Source organism: Coffea arabica, chromosome 2e (genome assembly GCF_036785885.1).
Source record: "Coffea arabica cultivar ET-39 chromosome 2e, Coffea Arabica ET-39 HiFi, whole genome shotgun sequence".
NCBI lineage: Eukaryota > Viridiplantae > Streptophyta > Magnoliopsida > Gentianales > Rubiaceae > Coffea > Coffea arabica.
In genome coordinates, this window is record NC_092313.1 from 74,395,188 (window position 1) to 74,411,560 (window position 16,373).

Sequence of the window (16,373 nt, forward strand, 5' to 3'; positions counted from 1 at the left end):
AAGGAAACATGTGCTTTTGGCATTCAGAAACTTCAGTTTGATAATGGAACAGTTCCTTCCATGCATTGGATTTCAAATTAACAAGTCCAATACGTCTCCACGACCAACAAAGCTGATATATACACCCGGCAAAACCGACACACAGTACACTCAAAAGCATGCGTTTTGCCGTAGGATTACACAAGTAGAAGACAATGTGGCAACCTCAAACTCCAAACAATTAATGTTAGCCCAAAAACAGTACTATCAAGGAAATTAAGAGTGCTCAATTTGGCAGAGTAAACATGAGATGTCAGATGTCTTAGCACAAGAGGGGAAAAAAAATGAAACAACCTTCCCTGCACAATCATATGTTGAGCACATTATGCTATATATATCAACAGATTCAAAAAAAATAATTCCCTAACTCAACAAGTGCACCCACTCTCCCTGAGAATTGAACAAAATTGTAATGTCGTCTCAATAAGAACCAAAGAAGAATTACTGGCTCCAGTTCTCAGCCCAGATAAACTGTTTTGACACGTATTGCTAGCTGATGAAACACTTTTTAACTTACGGTGGAGAAATCTAGCAGTTATGCCTGAATCCTAGAAGGTATCCCCACCGCGGTTTCCATTCTCGAGTACCAATCACCGATACGCGTGTGCTCTACCATGTCTTTCCCAGACCTGAGGTAGCGGATGGGTCTCAGTACACCAAACACAGCCAGATCAGCTAAATTGGGTTTTGCCCCACCTATGGAATTTACAGTGGTCAGTGATTTTGTTTGCAGGTTGTATCTGGCATTGGTCACCAAAAAACATTGTAGCAAGCGGACAAACCTAAAAAGTCGCGGCCATTCAATGCATCAACCCATGTCTCGGCAGCTTCATACAAGGCTGCACGTTCATCACTTATATTATATTTTTTCTTTAATTTCTTGGACACAAAATACATTGCTGCAGCTCCAGCATACTTTGCTGCTACTCTCTCGGTAAAACTAAAATTACCTAGACAAAGTAAGCAGTATAAGCACAAAGAAAGGATATACGCGATCAGGATAAAAAAAGACTAAACAAGCAAATAATACAGAAGCAATTCAGCAAAAACAAGGATAGCATACAATTACTTGATGCTAGCAACAGAGCCATTTTAAGACGATAAAAATTTCTGTCAAAGTATGAATGGAACAGTAAATCCTTCTTGCATGTGGTTCTGAACAACCCAATTCGTGTCAAAAGTAAAAGACTAAAGTTTGCCTTACCTTACCAATCTTGTGATGTACTATTTCATCATTTATAACAAATACTCTCTTCCTGACAATTTTTAGATTCTTTTGCTAGTACCATTAAATTCAATGTCCATCTTGCTCTAACTGAAACGCAGATTAAAAATAACTTGATAACAATATCCTTAGTGTCCTAAACAAAGAGCAAGCAATTAAAAGCCCCGAACAGAATTTCACAATTTACCATTACCAGTTTCATGGATAAAGATGAAAGTCATGTACAGGATATTTCTATTATTGTATGTTAGTTTATCCATAGAAAAACCAAATTTAATAAAACTAATTATTAAGACTCATTTAAAATATCTATGTGAAGCAGGACTCAAATGGTTCAGTGAACACAGAACAGATATAATGGCCAAAAAGGAGAAATGGTTTATCAGTATTTCATTTTGAGATACTGCAGCTAATTGGTACAATCGAATTCTAGAAGACTTGCACCTTGCTACATAGCAACAGGATGCAAAAACCAAGAAGAAAGGTGCTGAAGTTAAATAGCCAGTTACATCGATGCCATAAATCCTACATCAGAGAAACCCGTCCGATCAGATAAAAGCTACATATGATTTCAATACAATACTTAATAAACGTCCACTACAACATGATCCAAGAACACGCAAGTTGGAGGCCTAATATCATTGGACCAGTACAGGTTGATGTATTGTCATCTGTCCAGTGAAAGATAGGACCATACATTTCAAGCATTTACATTGTGCATGTCATGCTAGGTGAACAATTTCATGGCTTTTCATAGACAAGTGAACATAATTGCACATGCTACTTCAATAAGAGAACAAGCCTATTACTTTTCATGAGAGAATTAAACCGAAGTTAAGTTTCTTTCCCTTCAATAGTTTTTGCATTTTCAGAACAGAAGCCCTCCATGGAGGTGACAAAAGAAACAAATATCTGATAAAAAGGAGGGCTCTTATCTGCTTACTCTACTTTCAGTCATAGAAAATCGTGTGACTAACAAACTATCTTTTAGAAAACTGATACTAATCTTACCATGACTGGTAATGTACTCGAATGACTCAAGGGCCTCTGAAGTATTCCGATATATATTTGGTGACAACATATGCACCAAGTGGTTATCCACCCACCTACAGGGATCCAATTGCATAGATGACATCAGATCTTCAAGCAAAAAGGTATGAAATTAAAACAGTTTTAAGATATATAAAGAGAAACACAAGAACATTTCTATTGTACTGCAAAGCTCAACTCATTAGCTGGTGGGCATTAAACAATTCAGCCAAATTATCCGATTTCACAAGAAGTAGCATGTCTGAAGAGTAGCAAAAAGCAAGTTCTGAGAACTGCATCCACCTAAGTCAAAAGAAATCAAAAGAACCCTTACTCGCGCCACTTCTTCTCTTCATCATCAGCCTCTGGACTTGGTTTGACAGGTACATTAGGATGAGTTTTCTGGAACAATTTATCAATAATTGCTGCATACAAAGAGATCTTATTCAAAAATTTTGAACTACTGAGTAAACAACAGAGAGATATTAAGATTAAAGCTCTAAAGACCTGATGAATCAACCATCTGTTCACCATCTACCATAAGTATAGGCACTTTCTTGTAAGCGGACCATTTGATTTCCTTTTTGCTGAGAGGATTTACTTCCACAATTTTGTAAGGAATATCATAGTAGTCGAGAAATGCTGCAATAACAGAATGCAAGAAAGCATCAGAATAGCAAAGCAGCGACTAAGTACAAAACACACATAGCTACGCAAAAGTAGCTAATGAAAGAAATTCTCAACTAACTTTCAGAAAGCAAAATATAGATTTATACCCTGACGCTTCTCAAAGTTTGTTCATACTTTAGGCACTTGGTAGAACGAAATCAAAGTGTAACTCCTAATACAGCGGGTCAAACAACCAGAGCTGCCTGATCCAGGCTCCAATAATTTCATAAAACTATTGTGGAATACCCAGCTATTAGAGTAGATTTCCAAGTCAATCAAACGATCAAGTATCCTCTCATAGGTATCCACAATCAAATCGGTCATAGATTATTCATTGCCAGACACTTGAGCACCTCCATCAAATTCTGAACAACACCATCAAATATATATACTCACCCAATTCACATTCTGAACAACACCATCAAATTCATTGAATGCACAACAACACTCTTTTATTCCAGTTTTTCCCATAATGAAATCAGAATTCGTAAGGGGCAAGGGTGCAAAATCTTGTTCAAAGACAAGGAAAATAGTCCCTTAACCATTCGGTTGATTGGATTCTAGATTCTGTAATATTTCTTTACCAACAAAAGTTTCATAAAGTTCATGGCGGATCACCAGAATTGGTGCAAATCCAGTACAAAAAAGCTTAAATCAAAATCAATAACTAAAAACACATCATTTCATTTTTATTCTATCAAAACTGCCATTTTTAGAATACAACATCTTAAACCCATAACATAAACCCTAAACTTTTTGTTTTTTTGGTTCTGAAGAAAAAAAAATAGAGAAGCAGTAAAGGCATCACCTTTAACCTTATTACAAAAGGGGCAAGCTTCATACTGATAAAGAACGACGTCATCAGGGCGAACATCGGGCGGCAACGGTTCTTTAGCATAAACCTCTTGGGTTAACGACGAAGCCGCCACCGAGAAAACAACGGCTCCAGCAACGGCGAAACCGGAATTCAGAGCCGTATCAGAATAATTACCGAAAAACCAGCGAGATTTTGCATTGGAATATGAATTGTTGTTGCTGGTAGTACTACTATACAGAGCAACTTGAGCAAATTGGTGGCTGGCTGTGGCGCTTGTAGATGCCGCCGGGGACACCGCGGCAACGCCCCCTGCGGCTCTGAAGACGGCGGCTAGTCCACTGAAATTAACCCTCCTCATCTTTTGGATGGAAGTGAATCTTGCAGTTCACGACGACTCAGATTTCCACAGAATGTCTGGATTCTGGAAACTGAAAGGAGCAGTGGAATAGAAGCATGTAACTTGCCTAGCTATTTGCGTAATTTTCTTGCTTTTTTTTTGGATTATATTTTTAGTATGGAAAATGTCAAGATACAAGATTTGCCTTTTTTTTTTAGTTGAAAACTTTTTTTTTTTTTTTTGGATAGATATGATTCCATCCTCAAAACTTCTGGATTTGTTATCTTATGGAAATGTTTGGAAAACAGAAAATAGGAAATATTTAACGCTCTAATGGTAGCTAATTATATGCTTTTTCACATTTTTTATTTAAAGTATGTTTAATATTAATTACGATTTATTTTATCAAAAGTATTTTATCCAAACAAACAAAATGTTGCTTGTAATTCAAACTTTGGTAAATTATATTCGCACTTTTGAAAATGCTTTTGACGCTCCTTCTTTGCAAAATTTATGTATATTTATAATATACATTTATATTATGTATTATATATAATATAATATATTTATAATACATTTATACATTTATATTAATATATAATATTAATTTAACATTTATACATAATTTTAATACATTTATATTAATTATATTAATACATTTATACATAATATTAATATATATTTATAATATATTAATTTATACATTTATATAATATTCATTTATAATTTATACATTTATAATAATATACACTTATACATTTATAAATATATTTATATTCTGTATTATATATAATATTTATAAATGTATTATAAATGCATAAATGTATATTTATATAAAAATATAAAATTTATAATTTATATATTTATATAATATTCATTTATAATTTATATATTTATAATAATATACATTTATAGATATATTTATATTATGTATTATATATAATATAATACATTTATATATTTTTATATAAATATATTTATTTATAAATATTTATAAATGTATTATAAATGCATAAAATGTATATAAATATAAAAATTATAAATTATAAAAATACTCAAAAATATGTTTTAAAAATACCTCTAAAAATAATCCAAAAAATATCTACAGTAAAAGTTTTTCATATAGTTTTTGAAAAACAACTCAAAAAACAACTAATCCAAACGGACTTGTATTTCAAAAACGAAATGCTACAATGTTGTTTTTAAAAAACAATCCCAAAAACAGCTAATTCAAACGGATCCGGATTTAATGGGCGAAACTATCCTTCACTTTTTTTTTTTATATACCCACAACTATTTGGTGGTAATTATATATGTTTCTATTTTCTTTTCTTTTTAAATATGTAGTCAATTAATGATTTGAATATATTTTATATATTGCAAGAGATATATATATTTTTTCAGTTTGCAAGATTGATAGTTTATACTGTAAAAGGAGAATATTTTTGGATGCAATATATAAATAATACAATATAAATCCCAAAATAGTGGGACAACAAAACTCGTATTCACGCATAATAAAATTTGAACCACCCAGTTCAAAATTGAGATCATATGCACGCCATCAATTCCATGGAAGCCCCAAAGGTGGACTGACCAGCAAAACCAACTGAAATGTTGGGGAAGCCAATATTGAATATCTGAATTTGCAATTCATTTTCAGTAAATAGGAACTTGATCACGTTTTCAGCTATAAAAAGAACCCCCCGGGCTAGCGTTTTTAAAGTAATAAAGGAACTCGTGCCAAGGCTGCGCGTTTGTGATCTGTAAACCCCATATCTCTCACCTGGCGTGATTGCCTAAAACCTCTTACAAGTTTCAACTCCAGGTCTCGCTTCTCGTGGTGGCCATGGCCTAAAACCCAACCCACGTTTCAACTGATGAACTGAGAGTTTCTTCATTAGAACAAAGCAATGGCGAGCCCAGAAGAACCCAAGCTCCAATATTTCCTCCAGTGGCTTCAGGTCCCTAATAAAACCTGGAATATTCTCTATTTTAATGTTTCTGTTCATGAGAATCCCCGATTGTATATCATTTATTGATTGATTTATTTGATAATTCAAAGTAAAAGTGTGATTTTTAGGTGAATGGTACGCAGCTACGTGGCTGCAATATCAAATACTGTGATTCCACTAAAGGGTTCGGAATTTTTTCTGCAGACAATGTTTCTGATGGTATTTTTCTGTTTTCTTTGTATGCTTAAACTATGTGCTTTAATGTGTCACAAAAGTTCAAAATTATTGGTTTAATTGCTCATGGCCGTAGAAAAATCTGGGAAAAAGAAAGGAAGTTAAGTGAATAAGCATAAAGTTTGTAACTTGAGACCCTAAAGAACATATACACCGATTTCAAGTTGATGGGAGTTGGAAAGTTGTCATTTTTTTGGTTATCACGGACTCAACTATCTACCAATATGACTAGTGTTATGATTCAGATGATATCTTGGTCTTGCTGAAAATGAACCTAATAATAACTTCAAACCACTATCAATTTTCTTGTTTTAATTTTTTTTAAAAAAAATATCAGGCGATAGGCTTTTCACGTGTACCATTTCTTGTTGTGGATGGATCTAGGAATTTTATTGGTGGTTCCACTAAATTTAGCAATAACTCCAACGAGGGTACTACAAGATCCATTGTTCGGACCTGAATGTAGAGCAATGTGTGATGAAGAAGCGGTGGATGACAGGTTCCTGGTTATCTTGTTTCTAACTGTGGAACGTCTGCGGAGGAACTCTTCTTGGAAGCCGTATGTACAGTCTTTTCTGGAGATTTAATGACTTTTAGAATGACATTGAAGTGATCATTTGTCTTATTCTATCAGGTATTTTGATTTGCTTCCGACCACATTCACGAGTTCCCTCTGGTTTTCTGATGAAGAGCTTTTAGAGCTGAAGGGGACACCGTTGTATCAAGCAACTGAGTTGCAGGTATAGGGTCCATGATATACATATGCAAACATTTTCCATTGCATCCTGATTTCTTGTCAGAAAATAGGTGACTTTTTGCGTTCCTACAATAAACTCCATGGTGGAAGTTCTGATTTACTTTTCATCTACTTGATTGCATTTCTTCATTACTGATTGAATGGAATGGAGATTTAGCTTCTAGATGATTATTTCTCTAGTTACCTACTTCCCATACATGATTGGTTGCTTTCTCATAGTTTCCGTAATCATGCCTTACTAAAGACAGATTTGTCTTGCAGAAGAAGAATTTGCAGTCACTGTTTCATGAGAAAGTAAAGAACTTGGCTGAGAAGCTTTTGGCTGCTGACGGCTACCCAGAAAGGTATATGTGAAGTTGTCAAATCAGTTCATATTGCTTTCCAGAAAGAAAGATGAGATCCTTAAAATGAGTTTGTCCTCATTTTAGAAAAACAAATATCTCTAATTGCCTGTTTTATCATGTAATTTGGATGGTGCTCTGATGTTTAAATTGCACTATTGTCAAGTTTAAATGATCATTTTGTTCTGTAGAGAACCATAACTTTCCACAGAGGATATTCACTTAATGCTGTGGCTATATTGAGCTCTTTTCCGGAGTCTGTTGTATTGGAGAAATTATGGTAGAGTTCTTTTATCCAATAGTCATGATTGTTGTCTTATCACTTCTCTATAAAACCGGTGAATTTGGTAGCTATAGAATTGCTATAGGTCTTAGAAATTCTGTTTCTCAACCAAAAGATGGACAAGATGAATTTGGAAAAGGACAATTGCATTGTAGAAATAGGAACAGTAGCTCCTGAAGAGAAGGTTTTCCTGCTCAATTATTTGTAATCATATTCAAAGAAAGGAAGCCGGTCAAAAATATGTTCCTCTGTGCTCCTATATGCTTTGCCTGACCGAAGAAAACAACCAGGGTATCAAGGTGTGTTAGTGTATTTTCAAGTGCAGAGAGTAACCTAAAATTGAAGCTGTATTGTGCTTTACTCTTCAGATACGAATGTCGTATGAAACAGTGCATTGAAAACCATATTGCTCCAATATATTGCGTATTTGGAGAAATTATATGACTTGATTAATAGGAATTCTCATCTCAGCTTTTGGCATTCAGAGATTCTTTGTTTTATTATTCCCTTGCTAGCATGCCTGTATCAGTTCTCCAGGTTGAGCTGCATCTATGTGGGTCAGGTCTGGTTGTAGGGTTGTTGAAGAGCCAAAGTCTTTATGGTAGTTCGAGCTTGATTCAACCTCAAACCTCAACGAACTCGAATAACAATTAAGATTTGATTAGGCTATTCTTTTAGTGGTTGAACTTATGAAAGTCAGCTTGATAAGGCAAACTTTATGTTATGTTATATATAATACGTATTAAGTTTTAGATGCAGTATGTAATAGGTATTACTGATATATAAGATTCACCAAAAAAATTAAACTAAAAATAAAAGATCAATCCTTGAAATATGAGCTTGAACATATCGAACATAGTATCAAATGAGACTCAAGCTCAAGTTTGAGCTCGTATTGAGCTCAAATTCAAAGTTGAGCTTCAGCCCAAGACTTTATGGAAGGATGCTAGACTGTCCTAAGTTAAGTGAAAATGTTGACTAAACCTTAGGACTTTGTCATGTTTGTTTTGTAGATACCTCCATTTGGAAGTTTTAGGCTTTTAGCCCAGAACTCTGGCAATATTACACATTACAACTTTATGCTAGACTTTGTGATTTCTCACTATTGATTTGGTATCGAGTTACCAGGGTAATTGATTTTGACAACTGTGTGAGCATCATGTAATCATAGGTTATGTAACCTACAAAACTTTCTAGTAGAAATATTAAATTGGTTCCATTGTTGTCTACAATTCTAACATGATCCCTATTGCTTTTGGCAGTGAGGTGACATTTGATGACTTCCTTTGGTATGGTACTTTCCAAGGATGGGTGTTTGCTCTTGTGATATTCCTTGTGTGGACTCTATACTCATTTAATGGGAATGCTGACTTTGCAAGTGGGACAATCTCATAGGGCAAATTCTGTCTTCTGGACTCGAGCTCAAAATATTCCTCTTCCCCAGTCCTATGTATCTCCAGAAGCTGAGGAAAAACAAGACGGCGCCATCTCAAGTAGCAGCAGAGAGGATGAGCCATCTACCAATTATTTTTTAAGTGAGTAGTTGGTTAATTGAAAATTGATATCAATTGCTTTTGTCTTCTTTTGTATTGTTTTCCCCCTCAGAAGTGAACTTTATTGATTAAATATCTGTGCCTTTTTCAACATATTTGCACTGTAAATTTCTGGATTCACTAAAAATAGCCTCTGATCTCAGAACCCGAAAAAAGTGGGGCTGATAGTGAAGTTGATGGAGTTGTATCTACCAAACAACTAGGAGAGACAGCTTGGGTTGAAGGTCTTGTCCCAGGCATAGATTTCTGTAACCACGGTAATATGATATGTATTGATATAAATATAGTATTAATGTATTTATTTTTCATGAAAAATTGCCATGCATCAAGTATGTAAAATTGTTGGCAAATAATTAACATTTCAAATTTTAATTAGTAACATGGAGCAAATGCTTATCTCTTTTATCGTATGGCAAGCTTCATGTATTTCAATTTGGATTTTGAGGATTTTACTTTCACGCATCCCTTTTTATTGGTACTCCTGCTGTTTAGATTTGAAGGCCCTAGCAACATGGGAAGTTGATGTAACAGGATTAGAGACTGGAATTCCTTTCTCCATGTACCTTCTTTCTGGTAGCATCCTTCACCCTATGTCCAGCACTGCTTCTGGGATCTTTAGATTAAGTTTTTAATATCTTTGACCAGTGAGGTGCTTGTCTTTTTTTATTTGAGTAGCTAGACAGAATTCTTTCCAGAGGGAGACAGAGATATCCATCAGCTATGGAAACAAAGGAAATGAGGTATTTTGTGTTTTTTGCAAAAATTGGGCTACATTAGTTTTCATTATCTGTGCCCTGATGAAATAGCAGAACAGGTGGTACTGTTAATAGTTTAAAGAACCTGATTTCAACAGTGCCTTAAGAATTATATATGAAACTGAAGTCACTTTAATTTTTTCTCTTTATCATGATTGCATGGGCATATCCCTCTATGCTTGATGGAGCTCTAGAAGAGAGCAGTGTTTATGGTTTTGCTACTCGTTTTGCTATTCTTGTTAGGAATGATAAGCACTACCCATCTTTTTGTTTAATTTGGAATCCTCTAATTGTTGTCAAACAATGTTCAATTCTACTTTCTGCTCAAGTTAGCTCTGTCTGGTGCTACACTACTACCATCACATCACCTGAAAGCTCCAACTGCCTCCTCCAATTATATAAAATTAATCATTTATACTTCCTACGCTGATTCATGGCATCCTAGGAACAATCTATGTGTGCTGGCTCAAAATTTTGGCTAATGACTTGAAAACCGTTCATCTTCTCATTGACCTTGTTTTGACATACATCTCAAAAAGTGATGATGCTTTTAATCACTGGTTATTTGACAAGCTATGAATGACAAGAATAGATTGATCAACTGTTAATCACCATGTGTTTGACAAATGGTGTTCTCATGGTTGGATGCTTAACCAAAACAGTAGCTTGAGCAGCTTAAGCCTCTTATATTCGGGCTCTATTATTTTTAATGAGTTCAACTTTGTTGCAGGAGCTGCTCTATCTGTATGGATTTGTCACAAGGGATAACCCAGATGACTATCTAATGGTAATTATGAAAAAACTTACTCGTGTATGTTTTATGCTGTCTAAATTTTGATGAGCTGATTAATTTTGAAACGCTGCCAAGAGAAGGCATTGATTTGTGATTTTGTTCCAAGAGGGTACAATATATAATCTACATATAATTAATATATCTTGCTAAAACAGATTAATTATCCTGTGGAGGCTATTCAGGATGTTACTTTTTCTGAGCAAAAAGCGCAGCTTCTTGAAGCGCAGGTCAGCTATTTGCCTGGGTACCTTAAATTTGCTTAGAATTTTTTATTCATATTCACGAGTAAGTGCACATAATCCACATATTCTCGTTTCTACGAGGTTTTATTTGTGTTAATATTTGTTTTTGATAAATTTATATCTCATTCAACAGAAAGCTGAGTTGAGATGTCTTTTACCTAGAAGTTTGTTAAACCATGGTTTTTTCCCTCCACATACTCCACAAGGAGAAAACAATGACAAGCACTTGAGAAGTCAGGTTTGTAGCCATAGTTGGAGTGGTCAGCGCAAGTCACCATCTTATGTCAATACACTTGTATTTCCAGAGGATTTCTTGACTGCCTTGAGAACAATAGCCATGAAGGAAAATGAGCTTTACCAGGTCATATCTTTGCTTGAGGAGGTTTGTTTTGTCCAGTCCTTGCCAATAATTGAAATTATTCATCTTGGATTAGTGGTTCCATACTTTTATCAGGCAAAGTACAATTTCGTTGATTGGAACCAGGGATATAAAGCTACATGTCATGCAATGTGAGATCAATGCTAGATTGAATTGTCTGGATGGATTCTTAAGCAATATTATGCTGTGTGTAATTTCTTAAGCTATGATCCCCATGTATGTTCCTGAACGTGAGAAATGAGTACTGCCAAGTTCTTCTGAGAATTGGTTGTAGAAATTGTCAGGCACCTTGTTTGCAGAAATTCAATGTCCAGAGACAATATAGAAGCTACAGCAGTAACATGTCTTAAAAGGAACTATGCAAATGCTTATATGCTCATCGTAACTCTAATGAAAAGAAAATTTAAAATTTTCTTTTGTATATGTTAATTGAAATTGTTCATTTAGAACAATGTATTGATTAGAAGCTTACGACCTTTACCTTTCCCTTCAGGATATTGGGAAGGCTGAACTTAACTTGAAATTGTACAGATAGCCAGTAATTAAGTGGAGTTTGTTTTCCAGATATTGGGTTGTTTCTCTTTCTATCTGTGGTGATCTTGAGACTTTTATATATATGTAAGCTTCTCAAATAGGGATATGATGAACAATTTTTTGAGTTATATGCTTGTTGGACCTTATTAACCCTACTTGACATGTAATTATTTCTCTTATTTTTGGTAGCTTGTTGGAGCAGAAGGGGAGAGACAACCATCTGAAACAGAAGTTCGAGCTGCAATATGGGAGGCTTGTGGGGATTCTGGAGCGATGCAACTGCTTGTTGATCTTCTGAACATGAAGTAATTTCTGTAACTTGCAGGATATGATTCCATCAATAGCATTACCAGTTTTCCGTGCTACAGCACAAATTTATTAGAGAAGAATTTTATCTATGATTTCTTTACTTTTGCCTTGCTGTTGCTTGAAACTTCCTTGACCTTACCTATTAGTTTGAATATTTTTTTTGTATGGAGAAGGTTGATGGATCTTGAAGAGGGTTCTGGGACTGAAGATAGTGACACTGAGTTATTAGAGAAGGCTCACTTTGCTGAAGTTCCGGAGGACTGCATAAGGTATCATGTAAAGTGTGTTCAGACTTGGGACTTGATTATAAGATCAGAGTGTACGCTGATGCAGTTTGTCTTGCTTGAGCATGCAATTAAATGATGAAAGACAATTATGCCCTTAGCTTGCTGATTTTTCCAACCTATAAACGGCATCTTAAGTTTGTTAACCCATTCAATCATGTGTTTGGTCAATGCTCTTCCTATTACATGAAAAATGTCTCAGTATTAAAAGTAGTGAGACCTTTTCAGTGATTCCCCCAGAACAAAGTGGTTTCCACAGGGTCCGATGTTGCTTCATGCGTGACTGATAGCAGCATATAAGAAAGAATTAGGGAGAATATATTTGGAGAACCCTTTTTCCCAGAACCTGGCATTTTACTTTTCAACTCTACAAGTTTTCAACTCTACTTTTCAGTGATGTCCCAGATATACAACTACCTCATCAAAAAGAACCTGCTGTGTTGATATGGTTGTTGAAATGACATGAAAACGTGCGAGCATTAGATTAAGTTGCTATTTTTCCTACCTATTTAGCTGTTGGTGAAGTCTTGCTATGTCAAAGGATGTCAAGAGACCATTAGCTGCAAGGAATACTTGGCTAGTCCTCCTGTTGTAGCCCCTGTACTGGTTGCTATACGGTACTAGCATCTGGTTTTGTGCTACTGCTCGGACGAATGTTTGCCTCAACTTTCCAAACCAGTCAGCATGCTTTTCTAGATTATTGATTCTAGAGCTAATGTCTTCGTTTCATTTTGCTTCAGGATTGAGAAGAATGGTTCCGAGCTGCTAAGCAGGAATAGGTGGTGTGGCATAGTGTACAGGCGAGGGCAGAAGCAACTCACCCGCCTTTTTCTCAAGGAAGCAGAACAAGCCTTGCATCTAGCGCTTAGTGAGGGGAACTAGTAAAAGTTTCTTTTTTTTTCTCTCTCTTTTTTGAATGACAGTAGCAAGATATTCACAAAATGCATGTATGTCTAGTTTCAACAAATGCAGTGACCCGATCTTTGGATATCCCTTCCATTTACATGATTTGCTTATCTACACTGTGTCTTCTCCTTACCCTCTCTCTTTAAAACAAAACATCGTTATAGGACAGGTAGAGGGGAGAAAGATTTCAACCCAAAACTTTTAATTTCTGAGATTTAAATCTTAAATCATTATACAAGATCTCCTCAGCTCAACGCTACTAAGTTGCAAACAGGACCTGTTTTCTGTTTGCTATCGCCCTATTGCCCCTTTAAGACCAAGGCCTCTTCCAGAGTGAAGACTGTAATCAAATCCTTCTGCTCTTCTTCTCCCAGACCCAGTCTCTCTTGGAATCCTGGGGCAATCCAATCCACTTATGTAACGGAGTCGATGATGCACTAAAGTTTTGAGCAGCGGTGTAGGATCAGGTTTCAAAGATAGCAAGTCTTTTCTTACGAAAGAAAGTCTTTTTCAAAAATTCTATATAAATTTTATATGAAACCGAGATAGTTACCTTTCAGAAAATTATAACGATAGAAAAATTTTAGCCCGCTGGAGGTGGGAAAAAGGACAACTAAATAAAACGGATTGGATTATGAGTCCGAATCTACAAGTATACGGTGTAACTTTTCTTGACTGGAAAAGATAAAAAGACTAATCACAATCAAATGGGAAGAGAAAGAAGGGAAATTCAAGCATTGAAAAAAGTTTGCCAGAATAACATGCCATGTGCTGTGCGTTGATTTCAAGATCAATCCTAATTCCTAACAACACAAACAGGTATGGCATAATGGCAGTTTGTGAACTGTGAAAAGTGGGTGAATTCTAAGTCAATTTCTTCATCTGCTTCTTAGCATCAAAGTGTCCCCAGCAGCTTCATTGGCACTTTTCTTCTGCCTCAACAAATTGGAACTGCGAGACTCTGCTACTCTGCTCCATGCACAAGACAACACTCTTTTACACAACCCTTGTTTGTTTGAAAAAACGGCTGTGCAGCAGCATGCAACAATTTAATTTGCATTTTTTTTTTCAGTTTTCATTTAAGGATGCTCATTGCTCAAGAGTAACTATGGGTTCAGTTAAAAAAAAATATCAATAATGAAAACCCGGATTGTAGTGGAAGGCATTAATTTGAAGCAAATCCTGGCTTCAGTCCTTGACAGCTGTGATGGAAAGACATCACTGAATTTGTACAGTAGCAGCTGGATTATGTTGAAAAGTTCCTCGTGATGTTAATTGACATTCTTGAAGTTTTCTTTTCTTTTCTTTTCATTTCTTTTTTTTTAAATCAAGGGAATCACGTTGGACATTTTTGCGTTCATGTGTTTTGTCAAAGACAATAAGGGCCAAGTTGCAGGTAAAATCAACCATTCATTTCTAATTTCCTGCACCATTCTAAATCTGGTGCGTTGAAAGTTGCAAACTGGTGGAAGAAGAAAAAAAAATATAGACAGTATAGTGGACTTTAATATAGATTGAGGGTGCGTTTGATAAAATTCAGATCTAAAAACTAAAATTTGAAATGCTAAATTATTAAACACCAATATATTTGACTATATATCACATTAAGTGATAAGTAAATTACTTATCACTTATTTTTTTGGAATAAGTTTTGCTTAAATAATTTATTGTCACTCAATTAATTCAGATATGCTGGTGATATTTTAAAAACAATAATGTTCTTGCCAAAGTATATTTTCCTCAAATGCCAAGATTACACTCAATTAGTCAATTCCATATATTCTTCTTGATTTTATTTTAGACAAAGTAAGGTAGGCACGGCAGATCTGTGGAGTATATCTTTGGTATTTTGAGAATTGAGGGATAATACATTATTGGCCCCGCTTTGGCAAGTGAGTTTTTTGGGTGTTTGTCTAAAATTTTACCGTAATTTACTGTAGAAAATTTTTAAAAAAATTTTGAAATGTGTAAATTTTTGAATATTTTGAAGTGTATTGTTTAAAATTTTTGAAAATTTTTTTGAGATTACTGTAGCTAAAGTTTTTAAAAAACTTGTAGCAGACAAACTTGGCAAAAAACCTCAAGTGCCAAATAGGGCCATTATTATCAAGCCTGATTTCTTATAGAATTAGCATTCATTTTCATTCTTGACCTTGTCTTTGATGATTAAATAATGAACAAAAGGACCAGAAATGCAAATGGAATAAGGCCAATTCTGTTCTTTAACAGTTAGATGCATGTTCTATTTGGACTAAACCACCATCATTGCTCAATTCTAGTTCTGGTAATCTGCCTAACCCTCTAAAATCTTCAAGTTTACTGAACTTTTAGTACAGACCCCCGCGAATCCAATAACTGCATCGTCATGCTTAGCCATTCAAGAGTACAAGCTGCCCTCATCTATACGTTTACTAGTAAATACCAGAGGCGGATTTCACCTCCTAATTTGAGGCATGGAGTCTAATTAATTATTAGGTTGGTGATACAGAGAAAGTTGTGATTATACTTCATGGTATTTATTCAAAAGATTATTTTACATTTTATGTGAAGTGCACAAAATTACTTTCCTGTCCTGACAACTTCTTTTTCCAATAATTTTGCTCCCAAATAACGAAGAAAAATTTTTGCTGTCCAAATGGAATGGAGGGTAAACCTAAAATGAAAGATAAGATAGAAAAGAAAAAGTTATATGAAGTGCATAAAAATCAGAGAAAGGGCCAATGGTAATCGAGGAAAGGTTTGTGAGTCTAAACTCATATAGACCGGTAGAAATATTAGTTAGGCAGGTAAAATCTTTAAATTTAGTCTCGAACGTCTTATTTTCTTCGTTCCCCTAAAATTAAGAGTCTCCCTTGAATTGGGAAAATAAATACTGCTAATTATCCCTCCTCAATTTCAATACATAATATAAGTCCAAGATATGCAAGAATCT

At 35.0% G+C, this 16,373-nt stretch overlaps 2 protein-coding genes across 7 annotated transcripts; one reads left to right on the plus strand and one right to left on the minus strand.

Annotated features, from left to right (window-relative positions):
* Positions 1 to 226: 226 nt before the first annotated feature.
* Positions 227 to 4,378, minus strand: LOC113733103 (uncharacterized). The gene is made up of 6 exons (XM_027259253.2): positions 3,771 to 4,378; positions 2,801 to 2,935; positions 2,628 to 2,718; positions 2,276 to 2,370; positions 822 to 989; positions 227 to 735 (listed from the first exon to the last, which is right to left on the minus strand). The coding sequence occupies exons 1-6, from the start codon at positions 4,135 to 4,137 to the stop codon at positions 575 to 577; spliced, it is 1,017 nt and encodes a 338-aa protein (XP_027115054.1). The 5' UTR covers positions 4,138 to 4,378; the 3' UTR covers positions 227 to 574.
* Positions 4,379 to 5,644: 1,266 nt separating this feature from the next.
* LOC113733104 (ribosomal lysine N-methyltransferase set10) lies at positions 5,645 to 13,555 on the plus strand. Of its 6 annotated transcripts, none has more exons than XM_072081096.1 (16): positions 5,647 to 6,080; positions 6,200 to 6,290; positions 6,690 to 6,864; positions 6,940 to 7,045; positions 7,324 to 7,406; positions 8,949 to 8,975; positions 9,082 to 9,221; positions 9,383 to 9,496; positions 9,732 to 9,812; positions 9,915 to 9,979; positions 10,725 to 10,781; positions 10,943 to 11,014; positions 11,163 to 11,390; positions 12,132 to 12,247; positions 12,425 to 12,520; positions 13,276 to 13,555. In XM_072081096.1, exons 1-16 carry the CDS (start codon positions 6,030 to 6,032, stop codon positions 13,415 to 13,417), a joined length of 1,644 nt encoding a protein of 547 aa, XP_071937197.1. In that variant the 5' UTR covers positions 5,647 to 6,029; the 3' UTR covers positions 13,418 to 13,555. The 6 variants fall into 6 exon arrangements, 5 of the variants coding, with proteins under 5 accessions (XP_071937197.1, XP_071937200.1, XP_071937199.1 ...); XM_072081097.1 differs by having other exon boundaries at positions 5,650 to 6,080; positions 6,188 to 6,290; positions 11,163 to 11,411; XM_027259255.2 differs by having other exon boundaries at positions 5,650 to 6,080; positions 11,163 to 11,411.
* Positions 13,556 to 16,373: the final 2,818 nt, after the last annotated feature.

Excerpts from the sequence above, each read along its gene's own strand:
- LOC113733103 (XM_027259253.2), bottom strand. The coding sequence starts at position 4,137 with ATGAGGAGGGTTAATTTCAGTGGACTAGCCGCCGTCTTCAGAGCCGCA. Across the intron at positions 2,719-2,800 it reads ACAGATGGTTGATTCATCAG|CAATTATTGATAAATTGTTC; the intron begins GTCTTTAGAGCT and ends CTTTGTATGCAG. Across the intron at positions 990-2,275 it reads CGAGTACATTACCAGTCATG|GTAATTTTAGTTTTACCGAG; the intron begins GTAAGATTAGTA and ends TACTTTGTCTAG.
- LOC113733104 (XM_027259255.2), top strand. The coding sequence starts at position 6,030 with ATGGCGAGCCCAGAAGAACCCAAGCTCCAATATTTCCTCCAGTGGCTT. Across the intron at positions 6,865-6,939 it reads AGGAACTCTTCTTGGAAGCC|GTATTTTGATTTGCTTCCGA; the intron begins GTATGTACAGTC and ends TTATTCTATCAG. Across the intron at positions 11,412-12,131 it reads TCATATCTTTGCTTGAGGAG|CTTGTTGGAGCAGAAGGGGA; the intron begins GTTTGTTTTGTC and ends TATTTTTGGTAG.